The sequence below is a fragment of the Vicia villosa genome, linkage group LG3 (genome assembly GCF_029867415.1).
Source record: "Vicia villosa cultivar HV-30 ecotype Madison, WI linkage group LG3, Vvil1.0, whole genome shotgun sequence".
Classification (NCBI taxonomy): Eukaryota; Viridiplantae; Streptophyta; class Magnoliopsida; order Fabales; family Fabaceae; genus Vicia; species Vicia villosa.
The window spans coordinates 47,831,595-47,857,095 of NC_081182.1; the positions used below are offsets into that span (position 1 = coordinate 47,831,595).

The 25,501-nt window shown below is 34.7% G+C and overlaps 2 protein-coding genes across 2 annotated transcripts; one reads left to right on the forward strand and one right to left on the reverse strand.

Moving 5' to 3' along the window:
* Window positions 1-4,449: 4,449 nt before the first annotated feature.
* LOC131661317 (cyclic nucleotide-gated ion channel 1-like) lies at window positions 4,450-12,599 on the reverse strand. The gene is made up of 8 exons (XM_058930817.1): window positions 12,354-12,599; window positions 11,909-12,024; window positions 11,156-11,711; window positions 10,718-10,930; window positions 9,845-10,134; window positions 8,329-8,440; window positions 7,100-7,336; window positions 4,450-5,473 (listed from the first exon to the last, which is right to left on the reverse strand). Exons 2-8 carry the CDS (start codon window positions 11,935-11,937, stop codon window positions 4,775-4,777), a joined length of 2,136 nt encoding a protein of 711 aa, XP_058786800.1. The 5' UTR covers window positions 11,938-12,024; window positions 12,354-12,599; the 3' UTR covers window positions 4,450-4,774.
* An 8,044-nt stretch (window positions 12,600-20,643) lies between these two features.
* LOC131655643 (uncharacterized) lies at window positions 20,644-24,397 on the forward strand. Its single transcript, XM_058925480.1, has 9 exons — window positions 20,644-20,984; window positions 21,071-21,137; window positions 21,371-21,399; window positions 21,490-21,698; window positions 22,109-22,227; window positions 22,376-22,471; window positions 22,557-22,632; window positions 23,380-23,533; window positions 23,781-24,397. The coding sequence occupies exons 1-9, from the start codon at window positions 20,760-20,762 to the stop codon at window positions 23,931-23,933; spliced, it is 1,128 nt and encodes a 375-aa protein (XP_058781463.1). The 5' UTR covers window positions 20,644-20,759; the 3' UTR covers window positions 23,934-24,397.
* The last annotated feature ends 1,104 nt before the right edge of the window (window positions 24,398-25,501 follow it).

Consider the following 25,501-nt stretch of genomic DNA (forward strand, 5'->3'; position numbering starts at 1 on the left):
TATTGATGTCTCTAACATTTGTGGCTGTACTAGCCATGGTTTATAGATAAAATTAAGGGATTGCTTCTCACCCTAAATGGCAGAGAAGCATTCTATAGAAATCCGAAAAAATGATAGAGAATTCGGAACATGTTATAACTGAGAATCATTCTATTTTTTTCTCCAAAATTTAGTTTGGAGATACACTTTGCTTTTCACCCTGTAAGCATTCAATGCATTTCTAATTGAGAGTTTGAGACACATTTATTTTGAGATAAATTACTCCGGAGATGCATCTTTGTGTTGACCTTACATAAAATATAGAGATGGACTTCCGGATTTATCTTAGACAGAAAATTTTGATTTTGTTTTAGAGATATACTGTAATAATAAATAATGGATTATAGCTATATTATCATATTAAATTTTAAATAAATTGAATCATATACTTATCAAATAATATGAGAATGTCATATATAAATGATAATAATATTCCTAATATAAATACAATACTATTGTGTATGTCAGATCATAGGTTTATATTGTCTCATGTATTATATCAATACTATTGTGTATGTCAGATCCCATATTTTTATATACTTATCAAATAATATGAGAATGTCATATATAAATGATAATAATATTCCTAATATAAATACAATACTATTGTGTATGTCAGATCCCATATTTTTATATTGTCTCGTGTATTATATCAATACTATTGTGTATGTTAGATCCCATATTTTTATATTGTCTCATGTATTATATCAATACAATACTATTGTGTATGTTAGATCCCATATTCTTATATTGTTTCATGTATTATATCATGCCTCAGTAAGCATGACATTTACAATGTCTCTCACATTACTTTTTAGAAAGACTCTTTTGTATATACCCTCATATGCAAGTTCCATGATACGTTGACATTCAGACAACACATCAACAACATGATTTACCCTAGTCTACTGTATCTTCTGATGAGTTGGTTTAGGTGAATCTCCTGAGGCATTCAGTGTTATATAAGGATGTGACACCATAAAATATCACTGGACGTACCAGTATGCATACTGTATCTTCTGATGAGTTGGTTTAGGTGAATCTCCTGAGGCATTCAGTGTTATATAAGGATGTGACACCATAAAATATCACTGGACGTACCAGTATGCAGAGCTCTAGTTGCTAGGAGTTAAGGTACCTCGTGCGCCATCCGGTACCAGATGATTAAGGTAATCATCATATATGCCATCAACATCTGTGCAGGCCATATTATATGGAACAAAATATGAGGGGTCTCTAGGAACAAACTGCATATATTTGAACTGATGCATGACGCACTCAGACAGATATGGATATATCAGACGCTACCCATAAGTCAACTATCCAGAGTAAAAGGATGCGCCTGACGGTGATCTACGTATGTTTGGAAATGTATATCATCTGCTACTGCTACCCTGCGGTTGAGATACACTATGAAGGGCTAAATCGCATGATTCCATCTGAGCGGGTTGAATATGAATCGAATATGAGTGGGAGGTAATGGAAGATGTATGCCTGAAAATGATACATGTGAATTATTAGTAATGGAGTAGCACAAGTGTTGTGACACAGTAAGTGATGAAAATATATTATTGTCAACAACGTGCAACTAGATGTCATTTGTTTGGTCTTCTCATACAACTTTCAACTAACTTGGAGTACAAATAGACCAAACAAGCGGCCCTCGGTTGTACTCGTGAATCTACTCTAAGTCAGCGAAATATCTAAGGTAAACCACATTCATATATAGGCACTCTTGTCCACAAAAATGAACTTGCAACTCAATCACAACATGTATGCTTCCAATGCGTATGCTCTATGATGCATAACCTGCTCACTAGTGGTTTGGTCTGCGCATACAACCTCTCAAGGAATCCAAACCTAGCATGAAATCCTCAGGTGTCTTCTATCTCCTTCAGGGCATCCCTTGTATCAACTACCAAACATGTCACTATCATCTTCAGTGCCTCATCTATATAATTATGATGTGGTCTAACAATTTTTTCCTGATCAAAAGATGCAACAGGCATAAGACATCTTCCAGTGTGATGGACATCTCATCATGGGAAACATGAAAAGATGAGGTCTCAAACTACCATCTCTCAATGAATACCATGGTTAATAGTAGAATACTCAGTCCTGCATAAGTCTTGCAGTCTAGATAGTTGCATCACATTGTGAAATCACTGTTCCTAAGACTAAGGCAACTTCGCAATCATCCGGCAATGGTTGATGTATTTTAAAACATCACGGTCCTGCAGAAAATAAATCATTGTCAGAAACCTCGAATATTATAACAAATGTGTTTCAAAGAATGAATACAATTGAATTTTACCTCTATCTCACACATGTCTGGTAACATGGTTCGGATATAGAGGCATCAACGATAAGTCAGACGAGCCTCCTCCAAACCCCTCAGGAATGATGTCAATTTGAGGTGCCTCAACCTAGACTGATGGGGCTTTTAGGGCATCGGGAGGAGACACCTGCTTCCTACGGGAATATGAAGCTGAAAATGCACGAACCCTAGAAATTGATGCATCTGCATCAAACGAAATAGAATCGACTGGTTGTTGCAGAAGTCAAACTCTTTTTCTACGAACCGATGCATATTGTGACATTTTGTTGAGCCTTAACCTTTCTTGATTATCATAATCCCCATAATTAAACCTCACAAGTATTACATTATAGAAAGAAAGAAAATCAATTCTAGATGAAACACAGAAAATTAAGGCAAATATTGCAGATAGACCAAATACAAAAATGCATTTTCGAGTTTCTAAAAAACAAATTTTGGACATGCGAAATTAAACACGAAAATGACATAAACACATGGAAATTCAACATTCTCAAAATGCATGGATCATCTAAACTACATATTAAACACATTGCTCAGTTAAATAGCATATCTAAATCTTCCTTGTCGTTGAAGATCTAAATGGTATCCAATGTCTCTTGATCTACCCATACGTTTGAGTTGTCTCCTGCTGCATTTTGGGATCTTGGGCGGGAGTTTTCCATTTTAAAAAGGCTTTCAACATATAAAAATAAACGACATAAGTGGAAGTACATGGTGAGTATAAGTTTAAGCTTTGCATCCCTACTAAAGGTTATCTATGGCAAAGGATTTTACTAAGTGTAAGTCAGGAAGGACTAAAATCCTAGCATCTTTTTAGAATATATATCACCACCTATCGTTCCACCATTGGTGGTGATTTCCTCCTTCAAACTTTCCATAACCATTTTCTCATAACCTTAATAAAGCAAACAAATATAGAAGGAAATAAAGATTTTGAAGCGTTACCTTGAAAAAGATGAACTTGATGACTCACGTTGTGTGCTCTGCTAGAAGAGGTGGCACAAATGCATAAAAATGATGGTTGATTTGAGGGTGTTGACGAAGATTAAAGAAGTTGAAAAATCCATAAGAAGAGCTCTCAAGATTCGCAAGTGATGAAATAAAAGAAAATAACCCCAGGACTCTTCATATCAACTAAGACAAATGTACTAGACAATGATAGATGTGGGAAGCGCGAACCGCACCACCAACAATCAAGATCTTTCCTCAAACTATTAAGAATACTCGCATACTCTAGTACAAAAAGACATTATTGCTACGACACATAGGGCCACGCGTCGAGACTTCCATGTGAAACATTTACTAGTCACGAGGGAGATATTTAATGTGTTTGTTCTCAATGTTATTGATGTCCCATCAAGGCTCTTTCATTTTCTTCTACTAGAAGTCAGACTAAAGACATGCATGACAAACCCTTGTCCTATGAATAGGAACATGGGAAATTATTAGGGGCTGCTTGCAAGGCCAACGATGAAATGCCCAATAACAAGCATCACATAGAAAAACGCACAAAACAAGCGAGACTTCACCATAACCGAGGACACGTGATTCCGACCTCCAATATATTTACCTCCGTCGAATGACAATCGACGTGAGGCATTGTATCTCACAAAGACAGTTTCAACTGTTCACACTATATAAAACACAACATACGCGATTTAAATAATCTCTTATTTATACACTGAAACAACTTTCTCACTCTTTCTTGTATGGTATCATTATCCTTAATTTGCTCTACTCCTAGTTTGCTATCCCAAAATTATAGAATTATGGGAGTAATTAACATACTTTCTTAACATGTAATATCCAATTAATTGAAATTCAGATAAATGCTATATTCTAAATTTAGGTGGGATCGACATGATTCATAGTAACCATTTAATTTGAGTAGGAATCCACTCTGTCTCTCAAAAGAAATAAATATCCATTAATATAGTATTGATGTAAATGAATAATATATTTGCACATTTATACACCAAAACTATAATATAATGGACACTTCTATTGAGAGGTGAGTGAAAAAATTAGGAAGCATGTTGATAACACTCGTCTGCTCTACAATTTTCATCACCATCCAAGCAAGAAAAAAATACGTAAAGAAATATATTCATTTTACAGTTCCATTTTTGAATGAAAATCATTTAAGCAACAATCACATACGTATATATACAATTCATAATCAATATTTTTATGCACATTCTATATTTTAAACTAACTTAAAAAATAAATGAAATGACATCTTGGTCTCTTCCTATCTTACTTTCTTTTCTTTTCTTTTTTTTTTTTGAAACTTGATTTTCCTATCAAAAGTTCATTTCAATTTAATTTTTCAAGTTATGTGACATATTTTCTTTTCTTTTCTTCTACATCACAAGGTATCCATCTCCATTAATTACACTATTGCTCTTCAGCAGTAAAATCAGGTTCAGCAGGCTTCTGGAGCATCATTGGAGGTAGCCTCTCTGGCACCCTCGTCTTCCTTGTGCCATTTCTTCGAATAGCTCGAAGCACATTAGCAGCAAATCTTGAAGCATATATCGTAGCACCTAAGCTAGGTGAACTACCACCTTCCTTGGCCAATGCATCTTGCAATCTATTTTCCTCCTCTCTAAGAGATTCTTCAAGCTTCTTTTTACAATAGCGCCTCCAAGCTGCTTGTATGAAACATGCAGCCCATGTCCGCCATTGTTGGGAGTAAAACCTAAAAGTGTGACGAAGCTGCTTACTGTGAAGGCGCCTAAATTGTGATGCAACAAACTTCAAATCCTCAGCTTTTAGAGCGAATGCTTCAACTTCTGAAAGTGTTCGGACAGTCCTAGTTGAGATGGGAAGATTTCCTGAGGAACGAGGGTCTAATGCCCAGGTGAGAAGCTCCTCTCCACAGAAGTCACCAGCTCCGAGGTATTCAGAGTTAAAGAAACCTGTTCTTCCACCGTTTGTTGTCACAGTCAATAGTTTGCCACGCATTATGAAAAGCATTTCATCAACAGGATCTCCTTCGCGGACAATGCAGCTTTCTTTTGTATAAAGTACTGGTTTGAGGCAGTCACATACTGCATCCAAAAGCTGCTCGTCCATTTTCTCAAATATTGGCACCTAAAATATATTCAAGAAAGATTAAAATAAGTTATTAATATCTTTAGAAATTATGATAGAATTGCATTTGTATTTAGATAATACCTGCCATGCATATAAATAGTCGATTCAACCTTTTCAATGTAATAAAAATATTCATATTTCAAGTTGGTATCATGATGGAGGTCATACTAATATCGTTGGATATTTGGATGCCAATTGAGCAGAAGATGTGATTGATAAAATAAAAGGTCTGCATCTGATTATTGCATTTTTGTGGGTGAAATTTGATTTCGTAAAAGAGAAAAGCAGAATTATAATATTAATATTTATTATAAAAAGATTTGTTAGTATCTTTTAGAATTATAATAGGATTATATTCCTATTTAGATTATATATCGCATGTATATAAAGTTGTTCATAATAAGAAATATTTATATTCAAGTGCTTCCGATAGCGATAGTGATTGATTTATTTTGCAAGGGTTGTCTTAAAATTAACCAGACTGCTCTTTTTGATATTTTGAATACCCCAATTAATTTTAGAATAACTTTCAATGTGACTATGGTTATCATCTCTCAAAGCAACTCAATTACAACAGAAGATAGTAACTTTATGACTACAACTACTGAACTACAAGTGAAATTAAAACAGAAGACAGTAACTTTATGACTACAACTACAAGTGAAAAAAATGATTTGCAGCTATGAAGCACCGACATCTCTGAAGAATGATGTGTCTGTGTCGGACACCTACACCAACACTTGTGATTTCCTTTAATTTATTAATTTTTTTAAATTATTACCGGTATTGCCGTGTCAGTATCAGTGTCGTATTTGGGGTGTCCGCAGTAATTCAAAAGATTTAAAACATATATACAGAACGTGTTCAAACAAATGACACCAGTATGTTATTCACTTATTTATTCTGTGTCATATAAGCAGAAATTCAGAAATTTATGAATTTCGTAAAAGTTAAAACCGATATCTGTTACTAATTTTGTGTGTTCGTAGTATTTTTGAGCATACTATACAATTTACGATATCATACTAACTAATAGATATTCTATTAAACGTGTTAAGAATCCTTGAGATATGGTCTGAAAATATATTTTATGTTTATAAATAGGTCAATCTTTTACCTTACAAGTCAATTTTGTAAGGATGAGTAATGCCAAACTCAAAATTCTAAGATGATATTAGAGCCTACTCAAAATCCACAGGGCCACCTGCTATCAGGTTTCTGCCTTTTGTTTCGGACCACAACTATTTATACGCACACACCAAACTTAATAGTGTTGGTGTGAGAAGGTGTGTTAAGAGTCCTATATCATATGAGATATGGTCTGAAAATATATGCTATAAGTGGGGGCAATCCACATCATACAAGTCAGTTTTGTAAAGTTGAGTTATATCTAACTCAAAATTCTAAGAAAATGCTCCCCTTAAAAACAAAATATAGATACACTAAAACAGTACAGTGCTAGGCATGATGGACAAAGTTGTTCGACAAAGAAAGTAACAACCATTTAAATATCATGGGAAGATAAAGAATGAAAAAACCAAAAAATAAAACAAAGATCGTTGAAAAGTAAAAAAACACTCCTGTGTTAACACACAATTAAAAAGAAATCATGGAGAAACTTACCCTCATCAGTAAAGCCAAGCAAAGATGTCGCTTGATGTCTCTTCTCAAATCCTTGGGAAGATTACGAATCAAGTTGTCTTCATCAACTCCTCTGGTTTCTTGCCATTTGTATTGCTCGTGTCGTCTGATTCTTTCTCTCAAGCTGTCAGGAAGTAGTCGATGAGACATCCACTGTTCCGCGTCTCTTCTTTTCACTCTCATCTCCTCCAATCTCGTAGTTGTTGACTGCAAATATGTCTGTTTCGGAAGAAAATTAAAGTATAATGAATCAAATCGTTGAAGAAAATAACCTCATAACAGAATGGTCCAGGTGTCAAACTATTTTGAAGCAATAATGTCCAAATAAAGAAAGGAGAAACAAGATTGTATTTAAAGATGGTAGAATGTGTATGAAGTGGAAGAGCATTAGAAACATATGTTTGCATGTATGCAACATGCCAATATATAGATAGTTACCATAACTTAAACACGGATTTAGGTGTTTACCCTATTCCATTCCATACAACACTGGCAGAGGTAAGGCAGCCAACATCACTAGAAAAAACCAAATGCATGCATTTTCCTTAGAAGACACGAAAGATAAGACTCTATTATGACCACATGTAATAATTACTACAATGGCCACTACTTTTCCAGGACCACCAGAAAATAGTTCCATAAGAGATGTTCATCCACTCTCCAATAAGAGGGCCAATCTAATGGTGAGGCAATTAAAGCCCTTTAGGCACAGTAGCAAAATAATTTGTGCAATTAATTTTTATAAAACAAACAGACCACATATTCTAACGAAATGGTCAAACCTAAAAGTACATAATGATATTTAGGAAGAAAAAAGACCACACGTGATGGCAAAAAGGCCCAACTTCTCTTAAGGTTTGTTTTAGGTCTCACTCACCCTTGGGTCGGGCACTGCCCAATAAGTACATCAAAATATAACAACACTGATTCCCATTATAACTGTAGTAAGTGCTCTAGTACCAAAAATATGATGTCCATTTATGTGAGAAACTCTCCCAAAGGGAAAACCTAATCAGATAGCAATAAACAAATGTATAGTACTTTTGCAACAACAAAACAATTCATAGCCACCAGAAAGACATTTAACCAATAATCGTTAACAAAAAAGATTGGATCACATTATCGGCAACCAATTTTTTCCATATTCAACAAATAGTACAGTATTATTGTCTAATTAATCAAAAGTATACATAGCGATATTTATAACCAACCTGCATATTTCCAATGAGGAATGCAAATAATACCAAACCAGCAATGGAAATGAAAATTGCAAAGCAGATTTCCCAAACAAAAGTACTTGTTGCCAGATTCTGACCAAGAGAACTGCAGTAAAAGGGATCCCCAAAAGAGGGTGGAAAAATATTTAAAGAATGTTAGATACTGACTTGGTAAAGATATTTGAAATCAACATTTAAAATTCTATGGGTGGGTTTGTTTCATGACATGCAAAAAAAATCCCAGAAAAAGTGGCCTTGAGATGTAAAGTTCCAATATTTGATGCAAGTTTTTTTAGTCCCCAAGTATTCTCGATTTCCCATAATGTAATTTACTCATGTTTTCCTTACTTTCGTTTCAATGTTTAAAAAGGGTGAAGTCATATAATCCCGTCAGAATTCTTAGAATTTGGATTTGAGGCCTAATTCAGCCCCACGAAACTAGTTTCTAAGGTGAATGCTGATCAAGTGGTCAAGCCTCATAACTAGTACTTAAGCAGCCATATCTACAGCCAACTCGGATTAAAGACACACCCTAACATGCACTATTTAAACCATATCTACCTGATGTTAGACTACAAACCCCGTCCCTCCACACAATGAAGGTGTTGGAAGTTGTAAATAAAAATTCCTACAATTAAGGCGGCTAGGGCAGATCAAAAATTAACACAATTTTCCAGCACACTCCTCATGCCCAAGCTATGGACCTGAAGTGTGACAAGACTTGATAACTTTTAGAATTTTGAATTGTGATCAATCTCAGCCACACAAAATGGAACTGTAAGGTGAGGAATTATGACGTGGGACTAAACCCCTATTGCATATGCTATTAGGGTTTTGGAATGAAATTCCTCAAAGCCTTTTTTAAGAACCCTGCCTTTTTTAAGGGTATAAATATCAGTTCAAATCCTTTTAAGAGTAATATTTTGTTCTTCATTCTATTATGTTCTTGTTCACAAGCAATTGTTATGTTCTTCCTAATTTTGGTTCAGTTCTATTATATTTTTTATTCTCTGTACAAGGTTTATTGCTCTCTACTTTAGGTTCTTGAATTATTTGTTCTTTAATTATCAAGTATGAGAGTCTATTTAATTGTGTATTTTTCTATTTTTGAGTATTTATGTTTACTTTGCATATTGATTTTAGTCTTTGCAATAGTTGCTATCCTCTATAATGCTAAAGCATTCTAGGCGGTCGGTGCTACGTGACGCTATCTGGGATGAACAATATAGCTTGACCTGTGTTATCGATGACAGACGGCAGACAACGGCAAAACCAAAAAATCGCCACCGATATCCACCATGGCCTATATTTGACAAGACTGCACTTGACTAGCAGAACCCCAATTTCCGAATTTCATTGAGGCATTAACAGCATCCGAAACTTAAGCCAAAACCATGATAAAGTTACTTAGTGAAGTGGCCACAAAAAATCATAAACATGTTGCTGCATATGATTCTTTATAATCTAAAAAACAAATAGCATATATTAAAAAAGATTCTATGAAGCAAACCTCAAATTCTTTAGACCCCACCAAAAACAATAAAAAAATTTCTGTGGAAAGTCGGTTGACCCCACAACTCCAGATTGAAGGGCATCAAGGAAAATTCCAAAATTAAAGAGTGTTGTATTTGGATTCTGTATAGGGCATGATTCATTTAGGAATGTTGTAATTGTGCTCAAACCATGATGATCATCACAATACATTTGAGTCTTTATGCAGGTGCTATTTTTTCGACATGCACTTTGCCAGCATGTGGCTTCTCTTTCAATAGAAAACAAGTACCAAAAGGCACCAAGAACCTATGAACAAGTAAATCAGCAAATTAGAAAGATAGGTAGATGATATAATTTTGAATTTCATTATTATTTTTTTGAGAAGGCAGACCATATCATTTTTCTTTTTGAATTTTAATTAATAAGAGCACCTTTATAAAAAAATAAAAAAATAAGACAACAATTATGTAGGATTTAAATATGCTACGTCGGGAACAAACATAAAGTGATGTGGACACGAGAATTTAAACCAATATTCCAATATATGTATCAAGTAATGTGCATCTCAGTTACATAAATGGCACAGTTGGGATCATAACCCAGGTGTGTTCATATAACCACGACAAGGGCAATCATCTGTGGCTAACAAAATTTAATTGTTTAATCTAGTGATCATGAAAAAAGATATTTAGTGTAGCAGATAAAATAAAACCACAATACATCAGAGACCTTAAAATTTAAAACTGTATGGTTTTTAAAATAATGTCAGGAAAATACCGATGAACTCATGAATCAAATGGAAATAAAAAACTCATGCAAGTTACTAAATATAGCTAAAGATACTTTTTAATAAATGTGCATAAGAAAAACAAAAATAGCAAGAACATACATGACTTGCGAGCATGTAAAGAAAGAGGTTGAATGCAGCTCCAGCCCATGCTGTTTCTGTGAGAATGCCAGAGGTCCTTGTAACTTCTTTATATAGTGGAGCTATCCGTACAAACCGTGGCACATATTGAAAGAAGACAATAAATTTCAGCAAATTTTTGGTGTTCAATGATTTCGAGCCTCTCATCTTTGGAATGATAAATAGAATCACCGCCTAACAATGTAAGAGCAAATTTTGAGACAAAATAAGTTCACTAAATGAATCCAATCATGTAAACTTCTCAATCTAAGCACATAAAACACTTGCAAAATTAAACATGGAGGGTTGAATTTATTCCCTAATTACATATTTACATTACATGATGAGTTTGCCTACATGTTATGATATTGGACTTCAGAATAATAACTGAAGAAATTAACACAGAAGAGTTTCTACTACCTGTGGGAGGGGAAGAACGGCAAGAATGTCAATTAAGAAGTACGATGACATATATCTCTTTGCTATTGCCCATGAATCCTCAACCAAAACACCTCTTCCAAATACTCGAGAAGAAGGAGCAATGAATCCCGTTCGAAATTGGAAAATTATATGGGTAATATAAAAAATATCAGAGAAAGACCTTAAAACAGTTGCCGTAGTTTCCATTTTTCTATCTCGTGAAAGACATTTCTTGTCATCATCAATCACAGGGATATAGAAGAACAAGGGATCAATTGATACAGCAATAAGACAAGATAACACAAATATTTTGTTCCATTTTTGAAGAAACGGACCCTGTGGGTCAAGGATTTTCTTTCTAGAACTAAAAGATCTAGTAAGCAAACTGTGGTGGGAAAATGATTTGAACGGCTTCGCAAATCCCTTTATCCTCTCAGAACTAGATTCAAACCCCCTTTGAAACTTCATAGAAACCGATTTCAGTGTAGTCCTAATTCTCCCTGAACGCGTCACGTGAATTCTAGGAGAGTTCACATCCGAATTCCAGTCCTGAAATCTGAACATCATATAATAAACAACAAACATAAACATTATCTCAGTCCATGATCAACCAAGAAACATCCAGACACAAAAACGCCGACTAGGCAATAAAATTTCCGATGATAAACTGACTTTGACCGAGTCAATGGCAAGCACAAAATTAAATACTACTATCTATAAAGAGTAAGTAAAGGTAGGTAGCATCATACTAACCTAACAAACTTATCTTGCTGAAAAGTCATGATTGTGACACAGTTCAAAAGCTAGAAAGAACACAGTGAACCCGTGTGTTGTAATAAATTTTAAACCTTAATTGAATTAGTCATAACCTACAACAAAACAATAGAGATTTTCAGAATTAGTCAACTAATAATAATAATAATTAATTACAATAGGTTAAAATTAAATAGCTGCATAATAAGCCTCTTCCGTGTACACACGTAAGAATAATCAGCACAAATTCACCAATCCAAAACGAGTACAAATCAATAGTGTTTTTATGGATAATTAGGGAAAATAAACAGTGGATTATTGATAATCACGAATGAAATTCCAAATTATGAGAATAGTATGATAAAATAGTAGTAAAACAGAAAATGGAATAGTATTAACAACAACGAGAAAAAAGAGGGAGAAAAAGGGAAAAGGAGAAAGATACCGTGAGTAATAACTGAAGTATAGAAGCAAAAAGCGTATAGATGTAATTGTTGATGAAAACTGAAAAGAGTGGAGGAGTTAGAAAGAAGAGGGTTGAAGGAGAAGAGAAGGTTCGAGGAAATAATCCGGAAATGTTGGGGGCAGAGAGAGAGAGAGGGGTTATTTACAGATAGCGACGGAGAAAGAGAGAGTTTGCGTTTCGTTGCGGTTGAATACTGCTTGAGACAGTCATAGACAGAGAGAAAGAGAAGAAAGTCCACTCTGGCGCGGGTCCCACTCCCCTTCAATTATTAGTATTTATATTTAAATAAAGGGTGCTAATAGTAATCTCTTTTCAATTGGATTTACTTGAAGTTGGGCCTCAGACCCTCGAATTTTTTCAGAAAATTTTACTTTCCTACCCCTACACTTGCCTTCCCACCCCTACAATTTTTTAAAAATGACAATTTTACCCTCAAACACTAATAACCATTTTACCATTTTACTTTTTACTATTTTTCAAAAAGTCAAAAAAATTTGAAATTTGCAGCCCTACGCGCATCTAAAACGGAACACTTGAGGTAAGAGTTCCGGTTCACAAAATTACAAACCGGAAGACTTTTGAAAACAGTTCCGGTTCAATTTTTTTCTTTCCCGTAACACATTTGGTAAGTGATCCGGTTTGCAAAATTTCAAAAAATCAGAAAAAAAAATACACACCGGAACACATTTCCAAACTGTTCCGGTTTGTAAAATGCTCACCGGAACACATTTCAAAACTGTTCCGGTGAGCATTTTGGCCAAACCGGAACAGTTGGTGAAAGTGTTCCGGTGAGCATTTTACAAACCGGAACAGTTTGGAAATGTGTTCCAGTGTGTATTTTTTTTCTGATTTTTTGAAATTTTGCAAACCGGATCACTTACCAAATGTGTTCCGGTTTGGTGATTTTGTGAACCGGAAGAGTCTTCAGAAGGGTTCCGGAGCGTATTTCGTGGAGAGAAGGGAGAGTGTTTGATCAAAATCAGTAAAAAGTTGAAAATGAAAAAAATTTACCTATTTATACGAGGGTAATTTCGTCCAAAAAATTTGATTGTAGGGGTAGAAAGACAATTATAGGGGTAGGAAGTAAATTTTTCATTTTTCCAGCCACCCCACGCTTTAATTTGAGGCAATTTCTCATTCCACCTTTATAATTTTTTTATAAAATTCAAAGATGTACAACCGAAGTCATTTTAAGGGTATGTTTGGAGATGCGTCACCGAATATATATTTTTTTTAAATAGAAAAAACTAGTTTGAAGATGCATCTCCGAACTAGATGAACATATTTAAAGGTCATGTTAGACCTTTCCTCGTCTCCTTCATTTTTCAGAAAAACAAAATTTTCTCTTTACCTCTCAACTCATTTTCAGTATACACTCAAGATAAAGTTTTGAAGCTACATTCACGTGTTTCTTACTATTTTTTACTTCTTCTACCTACTGCATTTAACATTAAAGCACTCTAGACCCTTACCAACACATTTAAGAGTAAGTTTCTCATTTAGCTTCTTTTGATTTTTAACTAATGTATAAGCTCAAATAGGTTAGTTTTAATGCATTAGATTGCTCAAATACGTTACTGTACAAGTTTGAAGACTCTATTTATATGATTTGGATGAGTTTAAATGTTTTTGCATGTTATGGCAGTTGTAGAACGAAGCTTCTACCATTGAAGCAAAACAAAGCTTTTTTCTAAGATGCATCTCTGAACTTGATTGTTTCAAGTGTTTAGAGATGCATATCCGAACTCTTTTTTGTATCATAATTTTCTATGTTTTTTCAGAATATGGATGAAAACTGAACAAATCAAGGAAGGATGAGGATCGGGAGACCCACCCTAATTGCCTCAGATCGTCGCGAGATGACTAGTCAAAAATGACACGCTACAGTCGTCCCCTTATCTTCCTCGATTAGGAGGCATCGACCTCTAGGAGTCGACTTACATGGGGGTCGGGATCACAGAGCGGTGCGACCCATGATGAGGATGAGTCTGTTGCACCACTGGTTCCAGTTGCTGCGGATGCCCCCCTTGGTTGGCACGTCCATGTTTGTGGACAAAAGTGCAACCTACGTGGATATGGCCTACCTCAAATATTTCATCGACTTGGAGTCTATTCACGAATGGAATTATGGGGCACCGTGTTTGGTTTACCTGTACCACAACCTGAACGAAGCTTGCAAATGGACGGCAAGGTAGATGACGAGTTCATGCACCTACTTATGGTAATTTCCAAATCCCGCTACTAAGTTACAAACTAGTTTTTTTTTCTTTTTACACTTGTTACTATTACTTTTTTTCTTATTGGTTTTCAAGGATGGATCCTTGCTCATTATCACCGCATCCATGGGTTTGCACGTTCCGAGTCCTACATTTATGATTAGTCATATGCTTGCCGCTTTATCCCTAGCAAAGGGAATGATGATATCTTGCCGTGTCGTGTGTACATTGACCACACTCAGCACAACAACATAAATGGAGGTCATATGGTACTAACAGGGAGAGAGTTCCATTTGACATTATTTCATTATAGTATGGATGGTTGACATGTGAGACTAACATCTTGTGCAATTATTTTCCCAAGCCGTGCATGAGGAAGTTTGGATACGTGTATATCATTCTCAGGTCACCCTTGTAGGCTGCTTCTATTTGTACTGTTTGTAGAGACCTGAATGATATTCTGCCGGACTGGGAGAATCATCTAGTATCGGTGGAGTATTAGACTCATTAGGCCACCTCTCAGTGGAGATATGTTGAGGGGTACGCGACATTGTTCTATAAAGTATTAGACCTTTACATGACACAAGGCGCTCATGGGGCACCCAGGTCTGCCTGTTAGGAGCTCTTGGAGGATCAGCAAGCATTGGACGACCATGTCGTTGATGTGTTACTGCATTGTTAGACCGTTATGCGACTTATACGTTAGGACATCGAGTCCAAAGTATTTGCGAGAGGTGGAGATGAAGCGGTCGGCCTAGCAGAGTCAGTTCTTTCCGAGGCACGGAGTGCGATAGCTTACCATAGGCAGAGGAGGAATCGGGGTGTTAGGGTTAGGCATGCACAACAGTGTATGTATTTGATTTGTATTTTGTTTATTTTTAATCGACTTTGAGAACAATTATTGTATAAATATATTCGGTCTTCATAATCTTCACATTTCTATAATATTTCATTTTATTACAACTTTACATGCTTCTATAATAGTCGTTTTTATTAATCATTGAAACTAATAACGATAATTTTAATCAAATTAAAATTAGTTGCGAATTAAAACACCATAATCTTAGAAAATTGATTTTGTCTAAATGTCACACAGAGAAAAATTCGGAGATGCATCTCTGAACCAATTTTCTTAAGAACAAAAGGTGACTTCGGTTATGCATCTTTGAATTTACCTTATGGGTTAATTTGTAGATGCATCTCCAAACTAATATTTGTCAAAAAATAGTTTTTGGTCCGTTCAGAGATGCATATCCAAATTTACTCAGGGGCATTTTTGAAATTTCAAAGGTGTGCCCCATCTAACAAGAGTGGGAAGAGAAATTGCATAATTTGATATGGGAATTTTTATTTTCATCCCGTAACATTCTTTAGGTCCCTGCCAAAATGTCAAAAATGCTGCTAATTTTGTGAGATATATTTCAGAACTCACCATTTTTTTTATTTTACCTAAATTAAATTCGGAGATGTATCTACGAATGTGTTTTAGGGTATGTTTGCAGATACATCTTCGAGTTAGCGTTTTTTTAATTCAAAAAATTCATTCGGAGATGCATCTCAATACTAGATAAAGGTATTTAAACATCGCGTCAGACTCTTCCTCTTTTCCTTCTTCATTTTCAAAAAGTTTTTCTTTCTTATTGGAACTCGTGAGCAACATTGTTCAAGTCAACTTTTCAAGCAACATAAGAACGTCTACTTTTATCTTAACAATCTCAACTCACTTTACCTACTACATTCAGCATTTTGCATCCTCATCAAATTTTTTTGAGTAAGTTTCTCATTTAGCTTATTTTGAGTTTTGATTTATGTATTAGATAAAATAAGCCACTTTTAATGCATTAGGTAGTTTTAGCATTCAAAATAGGTAATATGTAGGAGAATTTGGATGGTTAGAGTAGGTGTAGGAGATGTTTCTGCCATTGAAATAAAAAAACAAAGTTTTTTTCGAAGATGCATATCCGAAATGGGACCTTTTTGGTGTTTGGAGATGCATCTCTGATTCTTTCCCTCCTGATGCCCTAATTAATGTCTTTTTTTTAATGTTTTTTTCAAGAATAATGGTTGCAACAATAATAGGATGAGACTCCGTTGTGAAACCCAAACCGCGTCCGCTCGTTGCCGGAGGGCTCAACAACATCAGCATACCAGAGGTATGAGGGTAGCCGTCCTTAGGCCTCACGACAGGTAAGTTTCGGGTTCTAGGAGACGACTATCATATAGGTAGTCATCTCAGGTCCGTGTACACTAAAAGGAGGAGGCTCCAGCTGCACGTGATGATCTCCCTCCATTTGCAGACCCTTTTTTAAGAGGGCCCACTGACACGTCATTACTAATATATTCTGTAGACCATGTTGCTCCGCATGTCTGGGCCCGGGAGATATATTTCTTAATGATTCTTATTTTAATATTTTAATCAAATTCAATTCGACTGATATCTGACGCGGTTTCAAAGATATCACCCGCAACATCGGAAAAAAATACTTGAAAACTCTAAACTCTAGACATTGAGATTTGGATCTGACTGACATAAAAAAAAACTTATACTTAAAAAATAAAGAAGTGAATGAAATAATACAATTTTACCAAACTATGAAAAGATGATAAAATATAATATGTTACTTGTAAAATAAGAGAAAATGAAATATGCATTGATTGAGAGTCAGTCAATGAGAAATGTGTATCTAGCTAAATCATATTTTTATTTTTAAAATATTGATATGACATGACTGAATAATAAAATTCTTTTTGACGATGAAGTAAAACTATTTTATACTATTAGTGCGGTCATTTCATTACCTTTAATTCATAAGAACAACTAACTATATCTAAAAATCTAAAAAAAAAATAGGATTATTGAAAAATATTAGTTACATATGTTCCTTTTTCTTAAACTATTTGTTTACTCAATACTCATATTTGGCGAGACATTTTTTTAGCTTATATTTTTATGATAATAAAATACATGTTTGATATGGTCTTTTCATCATGAGTTTATAATTTATTTTACTAATTTATAACTTATTTTTTAAATACTATTTCAATTAGCGTTTTACCTTATAGTTTATAATTTTTTTCTTCCATTTTTACCCTTATAATTTTAATTAAAACTCACTACTATCTTTTATAATTTATTTTATTTTAAAATAAAATAACTATATATTAAATATCTTTTATATCATTTTAATTTATGGAACCATTAATTTTATCAAAAAAAAAATCAATTAACTTATTAATTATAAGTCATCAACCTCCAACTATGAGTCATCGCCCATCAATTATAAATATAAACTATCAACTAGTTTATCAACACAGTGCTATTTTTCCTGAATAGAACATAAATATAACAACTTAAATCTAAGTTTGTTCTGGTAACTAACTTTTATTGTAAAATTATATATGTATGATATATAAAAAGAATAAAAATAGATAGAAAAACAATTAAAAGAAAAGTCAAATATTAAAATTATGAATTTTTGTTTTAAAAAAATTATTTTTAATTATTTGTATGTAATTATTTATGGAATTAACACTTATAAATTAGAATTTAATGCGGGAATGCACCGACGGTGTAAAGTAGTTTTGCACCGTCAGTGAGCTGTAACCGTTAGATTTTAAGTTATTTTTTACTTTTATTTTAATTATATATAAAATGATAATTATGAATGGTTGTGATGGGCTGACAGTGTAAAATTTGTTACACTCGTGGTGCATAACCATTAATCCCTATAAATTATGTTGTAAAAAAGAAAAACTTTTGGAGAATAATATTCATACACTGTAAAGTGAAAAAAAGAAATCCAAATAACCATGTTTAAAAAAAATTTACGCCAAAAACCATGTTTTCGAAAAAATTACCTGTATGACCAGGTTTGGGAGGTGGTCTCCACGTAGGAGCCACCTCCGGTGGCGCCAACTAACAAATCCCCACAACATATACGCCAACTGGGGTGGCGCCAACTTACAATTTCATCATTCAAGCCACCTGGGATGGCGCATGCTTGTATATCCTTTTTTTTTGTTTTTTTTCTTCTTGTTTTAACATATTTATTTTATTTTGTTTTTTATTTTTTTAAAATTATTTTAACATAATTAAAAAAAAACTATTAAATAAATAATTAGACAAGTAGTGTTTAATGATATAAATAGGGAAGAAACATTACAAATACGAGAAATACAGAAAAAAACATTACAAATACGGGAAGTACGGGACAAACATTACAAATATGAAAAAAAAAAGAATATTTTTAAAACATGGATATTATGCTATTCATGACCCCTCGGACCATGACCTCTCTGACCGTCAGTTCCGCAATCTGGAATTGTTCGAATCCGGTTGAAAGGTTCTCGACGACCCACTTCTCCACGACCCCCTATTCCTTGGTTGTTCTTGTTGTGTCTGTGTAGGTGGGCCTCGGATTAGCCCCTCCATGCGCTTGTTGGACATGCAGTCTTGTATCCTGCTGTCAAATAGTCGGGTCCCCATGCCCTCAAAGATTGGTCTTGGCGGTGGAGTTGCGTCATATGGTCGGTAAAACCCAGCGCTTGATTGACCTTGGAAAAAAGGCATTGTTTGTTGGGGTGTGGTGTAGCCATATTGTTGGTGTTGTGATAGTTGGGGTGTGGAGTAGCCATGTTGTTGGTATTGTGACGATTGAGTGATCATTTGCTCGTTTGGGTCGTATTCGTCATCTAGACCCATGTCGGGGCTGGGTTGCCTATTGGAGTTGGAGGGGCCGACGTCGTCGTGTTGTTGGGTGAAGCCCCATGATTGTTGTTGGATGGGTTGCCTAGTGGAGGTGGAGGGGCCGGCGTCGTAGTCCCATCAAGCCATGCATTGATCAGTGTGCCTTCATTTATCATACAAGTTAGGCGTGCTTGTAAACAGTACGCAACAGTACTCCTTTTCTACCCACTACTATTATAAATTAGGGGTTCCTATGGTTGAGTTTACACACAGAAACACAAACTCCAAACACCAAACAATTACACAAACACAACAATGTCTCGCATTAGGCCAGATGGATGTCACCGGACAACAGAGCCGCCGCCCCGGAGATCAACATGGCTTATCAAACCTGAACTGGAGTATCGCAGAAGGAACGGACATGTCATATTCTCACCCGTCAAACCTCCCATGCCGGTTATGTTTTGGAATATCTCTTCCGTCGAGCAACTCAAGAGGACTCTCATGACTTTTTTAGAGGGGGACTACGAATCCGACGAACAGATAAGAAGCATCAAGAGGCTTAAAACAAGGGTCGATGCTGTGATTGGAGCAACGATAAGTTTATGGGATAACGTGGAATACGACATTGATTGCATTCAAATGATGCATGGACCCAATGACATTGTTTTAACCGCAGTGATTTCTTAGATGTTTTAGTTTTTTTTGTTGGTTATTTTCAATGTACCTTTTAATTAATTAATGAATTAATGTTTTCCATGAACGCTCTTGTTAGCTGATTCACTGATCTTATCTGCGCTAATTTAATATATATATATATATATATATATATATATTTTAAATATGTTAAGATAAAAACAATTTTAAAAATCAAAAATTAAAAATTAAAAAAAACAAAAAAAAAGGGAAGATGCATGTATGCGCCACCCTAGGTGGCTTGTTAGTTGAAGATGCATGTTGGCGCCACCCCAGGTGGCGCATATGTGTTAGGATTTGTGTGTTGGCGCCACCGGAGGTGGCTCTTACGTGGAGACCACCTCCCAAACCTGGTCATACAGGTAATTTTCCTGAAAACCTGGTTTTTGGTGTAAATTTTTTTTTAAACATGATTATTTGAATTTTTTTCCTGTAAAATTATTTTACACATTCAACCTATAAAAAATCAACAAAATGTCATGTCATTACAAATTTTTTAAAATAAAAATAGGGTGTAATTGAATGCATGGTTGTGATTGATTGGCAGTGTAAAATCATTTTACACTGTTAGTGGATGACTTCTTTTGTCAAACTTTTGAGTTAACACTATATTTAATCATCTTTAAAAGAGTAACTAAAAATTTAGATTCATTAAATTCCACCGTGTAGACTACTTGTAAGCAAACCGTGCGATTTTGTTCTTCCCCTTTAACTGCCATGAAGAAGTGAACGAAGCTGAATTAAAAGAAACGCTTTCTTTCTTTCTCTCTCCATTGACGACGAATCATGATAGCAATAGCAATGGGAGTGATCAATCTGATAAAGGATTTATGGCGCGGTCTCCATTTCGTTCTATCGATTCAATTCTGGAGAATGGCGTTGCTATGGACACTCTCCGTTCTATTTTCTCACTTCCAATTGCTCAAGGATTCGCTCTTTTCTCACAAAATCGTATATCCCAGGTGTTCGTCTTCCACGTTTCCTAATTCTCCCGTTTGCGTCATCACCGGTGTAAATCTCACTCTCAGGCAGTTTTCATTATCATTATCATTATTATTATGAGAAGCATATGATATGATTTTTGTTTTTTGTTGCAGGCAACATCTGGTTTGGGATTTTCTACTGCCTGCAAGATTTCCAAGGAAGGATTTATTGTTGTCATTGGTAATTCTTTATTCTTTTTTATCATCATGTCAGAAAGAGCACAAATACTGATATTAGGCTAAACGTCATCACTAGAGTTCGAACTCTGGTACTCTGTGCGTAAGTTTCAGTGATTCTTCGTATAAAAAAAATAAGAAATACCAAAATAGCTTAGGTCTATTTACAGTGTGGAAATGTTTTTTTACTTTTATTTCTTAAATGTATACCTAAGATTCCAGTTGTGGATTATGCAGTTGGAAGATCAGAGAAGTTGTTATCAGAGGTACTTTGCTAATATTAATTGTTAGCATCACGGTAACATGATTCCGTGCCTTGTAAATATCTTATTGGTGTTCTTTGTATTGTTTGATAGACCATAAGAAAGATCAAAGATTTGAACGAGGATGCTCAACTCAAAGCTTTTCAGGCTGACCTTTCGTCGGTTGAGTCCATTATAAAGTTCAAAGATTCTCTGCGGCAGTGGCTTTTGGATTCCAATTTGCACTGCTCGGTGCAAATACTAATAAACAATGCTGGAATACTTGCTACATCTCCTAGAGTCACGGCTGAGGGCTACGATCAGTAATTACTTTTTTCCTAAATCTCTTGTGGTAGTGTTAACAAATTCTATCTTTATGATTGGAACTTCCATGCTCATGCTTGCCTAGCATGACACAACAAAAGGCACATAGGACTCCTATGATATGACATTAACTTTCATTTAATATTACTTTCCTACTGTTAATTATTTATTTAAGCTTTGGGGATACGGGTAATAGGATTTTGTTAAATGTCGACAAATTGAGACAATGTTGCCTTGCATGATCACCATGAATTTATGAATCTGAAAATTGAGAAACACAGATAGCACATAGCAGTGTTTGTATGCACAGTTGATGCATTTTTTATGAGAGCCTTTGATACAAGATTATTTATCTGTTTTAAAATTCGTACTAACTTTTGAAATCCACACATTTTACACTCTCTCTCAGGATGATCGGCACAAATTATGTTGGGGCATTTGTTTTGACCAAGCTTCTATTACCACTTCTTGAAAACAGTCCCGTGTCTTCCAAAATTGTGAATGTAACATCCTTTACTCACCGAGCTGGTAGGATAATCATTTTAGTCCTTACTTTTTTATTTATCTTATTGTCTGGTGATCCTATTTTGTGGATTTTACTGTTTTATATAAAAAAATTATCAGATTTTCTCTAGAATAGCGCTCCTATAGAACCTTCTCAAGCTCTTTTCTTCAGTTACTAATATGCAGGTTGATGAGGGAACTGTATCCGGAAAAAAAGTTTTAAGTTCAAAGCAATATCCATATGCTCAGGTCTATGAGTACTCAAAACGTAAGCTGCATATTCTGGATGAACTTATACCGGCTACATTGTATCTATAGTCCTAATTCCTAATTAGCATTTAATTTTGTTGAAGTATGCCTACTTCTCTTCTCATTCGAGCTCCACCGACAGCTTACCCAAATGGGTAAATCTCATCAGATATTTGTCAAGTATGTTTATTAAATCAACTTTTATTTCCTTTTGCTTTCTTGTTTCTAAGTGCTGTGTATATTTGTTAAGATAGAACATCTGTTTTTGTATAGGTTAACCAAATAACGTATTACTGTTATCTTTGTTGCTCGAATATGTTTGTCTGAGTGCTTCCATGACTTTCCTACAAAAATTTGTTTCACAACTCTCTTTTCTACACAACCCATGGGCTCTTGCTTTTGACAAATGTATATGCCAATCTGGACACTGTTTTGTCAGCTAATCTCATGCTAGACATGTAATTCTTTTACGGTTCTGAATTTTCAATTAAAGACTGAGTCCTGTTCTGCACCCCTCTCTTGTTAAGGATAATTTCACAATCTTTGGCTCCCAACAAGAAGCATGCCCCGCCCCTGCTCCTAAGTCCCAACTAAGCTACAACTACCTAATCATCAAATTAGTTTGACCGAAAAATGTTTAAACGAAAGCAGCTACACTCTTATTAAAACTCACTTGTGCACTTGTGGTTGGGTTTAGATCCAGTGTTGCATAAATAGCACCAATAAGAGTGAATGTGGGGTTTTTGAGCTAGTGTTGCAAGGAGAATCAACATAAATAAAAATTAGACAGGAAAATAAAAGTTGCAAGAAAAAAAGAGAGATGCAAAATGTTTTAAGTTTTGTAGATAAAGCTTTATTCTATTTCTGGTTATAGCCATGGATTCTACTCCACTTATAACATTCATTTTCTGTATTGTTATGCATCAGTGTTACAGATCCCGGAATTGTAAAAACAAACATCATGCGAGAAATTCCAGCATGCTTGTCTTGGTTGGCATACTTTGTACTGAAACGCCTACGCCTATTGCAATCCCCTGACTGCGGGAAAGATTCGATTATTGATGCTGCTTTTGCACCACCTGTGAGTACATTTTTAACGATCTTTGTTGAATTCCATTTCATATTTTCATGCATGCTTTGAAGTTTCAAAATGACCAAAGGTGTTGTCTACCAACTCATTTACTTATTATACCATCAGCTGTAGTCATGTCTAAGGTTTCATCTGATGCAATATCTCCTGATGCCTTATCCTCGATGACTGGTTTTTCATATGAATTTGTCTTGACTGGAGCCATTGAGTTCAAAATGTTACTCTTAAAATTTTCCAGGGAACATCAGGAGCTTACTTTTTTGGGGGGAAAGGTAGAACTATAAACTCTTCAGAACTTTCACGAAACGCCAAATTAGCACATGAGCTTTGGGAAACTACATGCAACATGCTATCGGTAACTCCCTTTGGTAATGAGAGAAACAGTTTTTAGCATTGGATTGCATGTCAAGTCATGTAACAAAGAGAATTACCGGCACATACCTGATGTAGATGTGTAATAAGTGATAACATATGCAGCTTTGAGCTTTCTAATGCATATTAAGCTATCGCTTGGCTGTTTACTGGAGATACTAACGCAAAATTTATCGGCATTTCTAAAATAACTGGTCAACAAGGATCTCAATTATTTTGCACGTTTGTTTTATGATTTTACGACCAGTCTCCTGAACATTGGAAGAGACAAGTGGTTTCCGTTTGTTTAACGTGTCCTAAAGCATGAAACAACAGCTTGCGATGACATAAATTTCAACAACCTGCTACTGCTTGAAGACATAAGGAAACACTGCAATGAAATCATTGCCAGTGCTTATTGCATAAAATTGTTCACTTTTGATATCACCAGATTATGTTTGTAAATTTAGTTAGTATCAAGTTACTTTCATTTCTAAAATCCAATTGATTAAAAGTAAGTTTGATGAGTGGTTTATATATACATATAAAAGTTACTTCCAATTTTGATTCAAGCATATGTATTTTCCAAATTCAAATTCTCAACGGGTGATGAATAAGTTTGTCAAAAAAATAAATAAAAAATAAACGGATACAAAGTATTCTTCACTTGGTGAACAAGAAATGTACAGTGAATTTGATAGAAAAAAATGGCTTGATGCTATGTTTTAGTCTCTTGACTTAATTTAATATTTTAGTTTACTCCTTTGATTCAAAGTAAAACTACGCGCGATAATTTTATAACCATAATTTATAATTATTTATTTCTAGTTAATTATTAAGTTAAATAATTTTTTTATTTTTGATAGATAGATTTATGGTCAATTATCCTTACATACTCATCTAATTTCATTTTGTGTGCTCGTTAATACACAAGGAGCATTGAGAATAAAAACAATTGAATAGAAATTATAAAATCAAAACATTTAAATAACATCATACAATCATATGATCTAATAGAGTAAAATCAACTTCATCTTCTAAGACCTAATTAAGAGAAATCTAAGTACTCATAATTAAACAATAAAATATCATGGGTTTAGATGAAGAGTACATGAAAATCAAGGAAGAATTATCTCTTTAATGACTCAAAATTGCTCTAAATTCTTATCTGAAAACTCCAAGGTGTAACTTTATATTGTCAAAACCAGAAACCCTTGCAAAAATAACTCACTTTTCCTTTTTAAAGCAGCCAAAATGCATCAGAATCGTGTACCATTGCAACCACGATTATTCCAAGGATTAGATCTCCTTTTTAGCTCTCTTTTGCAAACAATCTCGTCTCAATCCGAGTTACGAAACTTTGTATATGATCAAATTACTAGACATACGTCAAGTTGTAAATTATGTTGAAAAATGCTCGTTTCTTCACGATTTCTCGGTTTTGCTTTGTTTCTTCAACTTATTCACTTTCTTCCTACTTATTCTCCACCTTAGATCAAATTTTGCTAAAAAATAACTCAGTTTTATAAAAAATACTCGTAAATATTACGTAATGATAAAGTGTTATCGCAACCCCAAGCTTACTTTGTTGCTTGTTCTCAAGTAACC

Coding starts and splice junctions, on each gene's coding strand:
- LOC131661317 (XM_058930817.1), bottom strand. CDS start 11,937: ATGACTTTTCAGCAAGATAAGTTTGTTAG. Junction 10,931..11,155: donor CCGTTCTTCCCCTCCCACAG/GTAGTAGAAACT, acceptor TTACATTGTTAG/GCGGTGATTCTATTTATCAT. Junction 10,135..10,717: donor TTTACATGCTCGCAAGTCAT/GTATGTTCTTGC, acceptor ACTTGTTCATAG/GTTCTTGGTGCCTTTTGGTA.
- LOC131655643 (XM_058925480.1), top strand. CDS start 20,760: ATGATAGCAATAGCAATGGGAGTGATCAATCTGATAAAGGATTTATGG. Junction 21,138..21,370: donor AGGATTTATTGTTGTCATTG/GTAATTCTTTAT, acceptor TGGATTATGCAG/TTGGAAGATCAGAGAAGTTG. Junction 21,699..22,108: donor ACGGCTGAGGGCTACGATCA/GTAATTACTTTT, acceptor ACTCTCTCTCAG/GATGATCGGCACAAATTATG.